We start from the raw sequence: 5966 nt of genomic DNA on the forward strand, positions 1-5966 counted from the left end.
AAAAAAAAAGAAAAAGAAAAAAAAAGGAAGTACTGGCTTTTCATTTTCTACTGGTATAATTAGCCATTTATTTACCAACTGCTTTTAACAGGAGTGTAAAAAGGGCATGTGGTGTTATTTTTTTCAGATTGTATTTTAGTTATGCCAGAAGTGAGAGAAAGTATGTGCACATACATGTATAAATGAACTTTTTAACTTTTATTTTCTAGAAACCAATTAGTAATGGCCTTCCTCCCACACCTAAAGTACATGTGAGTATTACTGACTCATACAAATGCATTTTGCAGATAGAATGTGTTTTCCTGCTAAAGCTGAGAAAGGGCATTTTTTGAATGTTTGTTATTTGTTTTTTTAAAAAATAGAAAAGCATAAAAGCCAGTATCTCTTACAAGTGTTAAGTCACGGGTACAATATTTCACAAGTTATCCTTGACTTTTTTGTTCTGTAAGTAATTTTTGGAAGATTTGTTTGCTTCATGAAAAAGTACTGGAAGTACTTACTGATCAGTCTTTCTCTGTAGGATGTGGGGGGTCTTATACCTCAGAAATTACAAATATATCTCAAGAATGCTAAATTTATAGCATTCGGCTTTAGGTTTAAAAAATTCTGGGTATAGGATTCATAAGTGCCTTAGGGCTGGGAATAACTATTACGGATGTCTACATGCAGCTTCTAATGTAAAGTAAACTAGAATTTCATTGTAAAATTAATTTGTAAATGAAATTATAAATGAAATTTCATTSTAATATCCATGAGGACACATCACGGTGACTTCAGCCAGCACTGTCATCAAAAGAGCCCAACTCTCCCTTTTCTTGGCCATTTGTTCCTGCCCCCAAATACTCTCCCTCCTACATGCATTCATGTAGTTGTGCTGTAAACCAAATGGGGGATTGGTCTGGTTTAGAACCAGCCTTTTTTGCCAAGTTACTCTTAACCAGGTCATTTCCTCATCTCTGGATGCCAAATTAAAATTACTACAATGATGCGTAAGTGCAGATGCTCTTGTTTCTACTTAGAGAAGCAGTATGGGTCAAGGCAGATGTCTGTCTTCTATTTGTTAGAGTTTATGCAAAAGACTACAACACAAAGRGTTGTTCCGGAGCTTTGATTTCTTGATGCATTTATCATCATTTATTGAAGTCAATCCTGTTTTACTAACCAAATGCATGACCTAGGTGTGCATACATAAAATGAGAGCATGGCAGAAATTTGGAAGTATTCCTAGTACTGAGAAGAACTGAATAGTCGCAAGAAGGGAGAAATGAGATCAACTTGATGACTGGAATGAGAAAAAGGGTGGGAAATAGAATAGCCCAAAATGTAAAGTAAGAACTTTTGCCACGTACTGGAACTTCAGCAACAGGAGAGGGGGGGGAAAATAAAAATGGGCTCTATCTGTATCTTTGGCCATCAGAGAATGCCTGTAAGGTACCAGTATAATGAAGCTGTAAAAGAGATTAATGAAGAGGGAGAGCTCTGAAGCTGGTCAAAGGACTYTCTGCATGTTTATGCTGTCTTTGTAGTGTGCTAATTCTGTGGCCCTGGTGGTCCTCTGTGGTATTGGGAACTATTGCTCTTCTCTTTGTTTTCCCTCATCACATCRCCCCCTTTAAGTGTAATTAGTTTTTTCTAACCTTTCTGTGAAGTACAGGAGACTGATCTGGCACTTACTTGTCTTCCCTGCCTCTGGTCTCCATCAGTTGCCAAATAACCAAATTCTTCCCCTGATCAGATCTGTAGGGGTTGCTGGACTTGCTGCTTTCCTCCAATGTGGGGTGTGTTCTGCATCCTAGAATCATCTGGGAGTTTTGATTATCAAATACCTTGCTGCTGCAAGTAAAATATTTCAGTCTCTTCTGTTCCTTTTCTGTGGTATACCTTGTAGTTCTGATTATTTGGTTTGTTATTTGTTAGATACCAGCAGTGCCCCAAATGCCATCTGATGAATCTTCTAATAAGGGCCTCTTGATGCCCCGCATACTTGGGAGGAGACCTCCATAAACAGCTGAAAAAAAAAATCTTTTCTCATTTCTCTTGATACCCCTCCTTCAAACTTCTTGCTGCCAAGGAATTTGACCACACTGAGGCTGTCAGTGTATTGAGATCCCTCTCTGTTGTATCAGTATCTTCTCGGTTTTCTGCCTTGCTGTCTGTATCTTCTGTCTTGCATCTGTTCTTACACCTACCGAAGGATCACTATTCACTTAGCAAGCAGCAAGCTCCCTGCCTTTGTCCCGAGGCTTCTGCCGTACCACCACCAGTGCTGAAACCTTTCCCCTTTGCAGTGGGATCTCTTTCACGTTTAGTTGATTACTGTAACAGGTTTGAGTCTTTCCTCACTAAAGCAAATATTGACCAACTCATGGGCTCCATGATAGTCATGACAGAGGGATGTCTGAAGCACAAAGAAAGGGCTAAATGCTGCTMTATTTTTCATTTTAAAGGCTTAATTCTTAAGTTCTTTTCTTCTACCAGATCTGCCAGAGGTTTGCTTTGAGAGGCATTTGATATTGCAAGTAAATTAGTTGAAAGCAAATCAYAGAGAAACCAAGACTAAAATTTTAATTACTGGATGACCTCGATTTTTATTTTTAATTTGTTAAACTTGGCAGGAATAAAATGTCACTGTTGGGAGTGTTTGTTTTTAAAATCACAAAATTCAGGAATCTTCCTCAGTTTTGTCACATTTGCAGTAAGTACGTGCTTAGATTCTTAAATTAAGAGCTGTAAAAAGGTTAAATCTGGCATGTTTGCTCAGAAAGTTTGCACAGACAAAGAAAATAACACTTAAAAAAAAAATCTCATTTGCTGGCATATGTTGTGTGGTTTAGATTATTTCAGCATGACATGAAGCTGTGCTTTTAACTGTTTTTGATTGTTTTTTAGTACTTTAAGTCAAAAGAATCACATTGGAAATGTCACAATTTAATTTTTCCTATGTAAGTTTTTAATTGCTTTTAGAAAAACTTGGTTTTACTTTTACAGATGGGTGCTTGCTTTTCAAAGGTTTTTAATGGCTGTCCCTTAAAAATTCATTGTGCAACATCATGGATAAATCCAGATACAAGAGGTATTGTATTATGTATATTTTGCCCATTTTATCCTCTCATCTAAACACTCTAGAAAACTTCAGGAGAAGGACTATTCCTTTTAAAATAGATTTATTTATATAGGCAGAAAGTCTTCCTTAATTAAAACACTGCTGTTTGAAGTTCAGTGGGTTTTCTAATTACATTAAGATAGGAGGGGTGCAGTTTTCATCTTTGATTTAAAAATAATAAATTACATACGAATAAAGGTAAGGAAATATTTTTTGGCTGAGATTCAAAACACTCAACYTTGTAGTTGATGCAAACATGCCAATCCTAATTTATTTTTAAAAAATCTGACTTTCAGCGGCTCTACTTGAGATCCATTTGTCTCTATCATTGGTTTGATTTTTCTAAATCTTTGTGGTCATGTGGGCTTCTGGATCTCTTTTCATATCTGCACACATTTCAGTGCTTTATTCAATATCCTAATGAAARGAATAATTGGTAACACTATATGCATAATACCTGCAATTTCACCTTATTAACGRTATAGCTAGACACTGCTGAGCAAGTAAGCAATGCCAGTGTCTTCATGTGAGATGTCTGCCTCATTTGTGCGTGCAAATGCAAATGAAGGAATTAATCAACTTGCATTGCAATTGCAAGAAAGAAGAGGGAAACAGTATTCCAGAAGTGAGGCRCCTGTAAGGTACCATGAAAACGTTGCACTCACTATGACTGTTCAAACACTTCAGGAAATAGCTAAGATCTGTCAATATAGGGAAATGTTTAAATTGGCTAATCTATGGAAATTATTCACTTGAATTCTTGCATACAGTTGTATCACTATTCTTTTTGTTCGAACTGTCAGACCTTAGGAAAGATCAGCCTTATTTTTGTGGCTAACAACAGCTCCATCCACAGATTTAAGCTTCCTTGTTCCTTGACGAGAAACACAGTGAATGTTGTAGGTTGGTTGGCTCTAGTGCATGTAACTGTTCTGAGTTGCTCGCTCTGTCTGTCTGTGTCTCTCTCTCTCTCTCTCTCTCTCTCTCTCTCTCTCTCTTTTTATTTTTTGTCTGTGTGTAAAGGTTTGGTACAAAAGTTGCATGCTCATAAAGCACAACTTCCTTAAATCAGAATTTCTGAATTTGTTTATGTTCACAGATCAGTACTTGATATTTGGTGCAGAAGAAGGTATTTACACACTGAACCTCAATGAACTTCATGAAACATCAATGGAGCAGGTATATTTCTGYTGTGAAGTTTTGGGAAAAATTACATCTTTGTCATTTTTTAGCCACTCAGCTTAATGCCATATAATGTTGGGGGCGGGGGTTGTTTGATTTTTTTGAATCCTCTTTACTGCAGTTACACAGGCACTAGGTACACCGAGATTTACCTTAAATGTTTGCTATGTGGGATACCTTTCAGTTGTGAGCAATGTTTAAGTTTATTGTAGGCTGAATCATGGTTAAGTAGGAGGTCTGCAGATACTGACGTGTTGAACTTCATCATAGTGCATTATCCAGCAGTTAAATGATTTGCTTAGTAGTATGGAATTTCCTTGATATATTTTGGGTGGAGGTTTCCATTTTCTTTGAAGCTGTGTTACAAGATAAATATTTTGTAGCAAATGTATGTTACACCTACAAAGTGAGGAGAACCTTTATTTTCTAAGTTCCATTCTTGTGGTCTTAAAAGCAGCTTCAGTGGCAAGACTCAGCTTACTGAATCCCAGTTAAGATTCTATCTTTGCAGAATCTCATAAATAGTAATTTTTGGAGGGGGAAGTAGGGAGGGAAGAATGCCAGTTGCAGGCTTTTCTGTATAGTGTCTTCTCTGGCTCTTCTGTTAATCTCTAAGAGACTTGTTTTCTTTCCTGCCTTCTCCCTAACTTAGGGAGCTATGCATCTGCCATCAAGATGGAGGAATTTGCAAGGACAGCCTTCACACTGTAAGCTGGAGGCACTGGTGTTTGTTCATCTTCCAGGGTCCAGACTTTGTAGATCTGTCTGTTGTGTTGAGCAGGTGGCCCAGCTAAGTTGCACTGAGCTCCATGTAATCCATAACCAGCTGTTGGTGCTTGAGTTAGCYAGCTTAAAATCAGCTCAGGTACTGCCCTGTTACGCTGCAGTTTTAAAACATACCCTGAGAAACATCCCTAATACTTGTAGGCCAAACACAGCAACAGCAGCGACTTAGAAATGGCAAGGAGAGCAGATACAGTGAAACTCATACTCTCATACTTGTCCATGTTTTTCTAAGCACCACAGTCCACGTGTGTTGTCTGATGAGGTTTTGAGAGATATGTAGTAAGCACATAGAGGCGAGAAAAGATGCAAGTAAACTTAGCTGGGAACGTGTGGAGGAGGAGGAGGATGTGCAGGCTCCAGCAACCTGGGAGTTTGGAATATTGCTTGTCTCTAACTCTCAGATCCAAACCCACCAGGTCACAGTATGCTTATGCAACTGCAAAAGGCTGGTCAAACCTGCAAACTGAATTTGGATGCAACCAAGCTGTTAGTTTATTACTGTAGGTTTTTATAGTGTGTGCTTAGGTTATAAGGCGACATAAGGAATAAAAGTGCTACGTGCCCTCTGTGCTGACCGTTTATGACATGGCTATTTATAATTATAGTCAATTGAGCTTTAATTCATGTAGCACTTTCCAGTCCTGTGTTTCACTTTGTTGTTTGCCCTTTAGGTCTGGTGAAATTCACTGTAAAAGAAAAAAATTGTGTCCTTGGTTATTTTTCCACTACATTTCACTCTTCTGTTGGATGAAGCATAAATAATGCAAGTTTCCAGGAGTCAGTACAGCTCTAAACTTAATCTCTCAGTCTTTGGCAGAAGAGTCTTTCACTTAACCTCCAGATCTCCTCAAATCTCTTTCTAATATATCTGTGCTGTGGGTGTGTTGTACTTTTT

At 37.9% G+C, this 5966-nt stretch overlaps 1 protein-coding gene across 1 annotated transcript in view; it reads left to right on the plus strand.

Moving 5' to 3' along the window:
• Positions 1–5966, plus strand: part of MAP4K3 (mitogen-activated protein kinase kinase kinase kinase 3) — a 72994-nt gene that overhangs the window by 48500 nt on the left and 18528 nt on the right. The window contains exons 20-22 of the mRNA XM_085311318.1: positions 210–251; positions 2989–3073; positions 4203–4282. Coding sequence (XP_085167444.1) covers positions 210–251; positions 2989–3073; positions 4203–4282 — 207 coding nt within the window. The remainder of the gene's footprint in view (positions 1–209; positions 252–2988; positions 3074–4202; positions 4283–5966) is intronic.

The sequence above is a fragment of the Rhea americana genome, unplaced genomic scaffold (assembly GCF_003343005.1).
Source record: "Rhea americana isolate MKP2758 unplaced genomic scaffold, rheAme1 scaffold_109, whole genome shotgun sequence".
Classification (NCBI taxonomy): Eukaryota; Metazoa; Chordata; class Aves; order Rheiformes; family Rheidae; genus Rhea; species Rhea americana.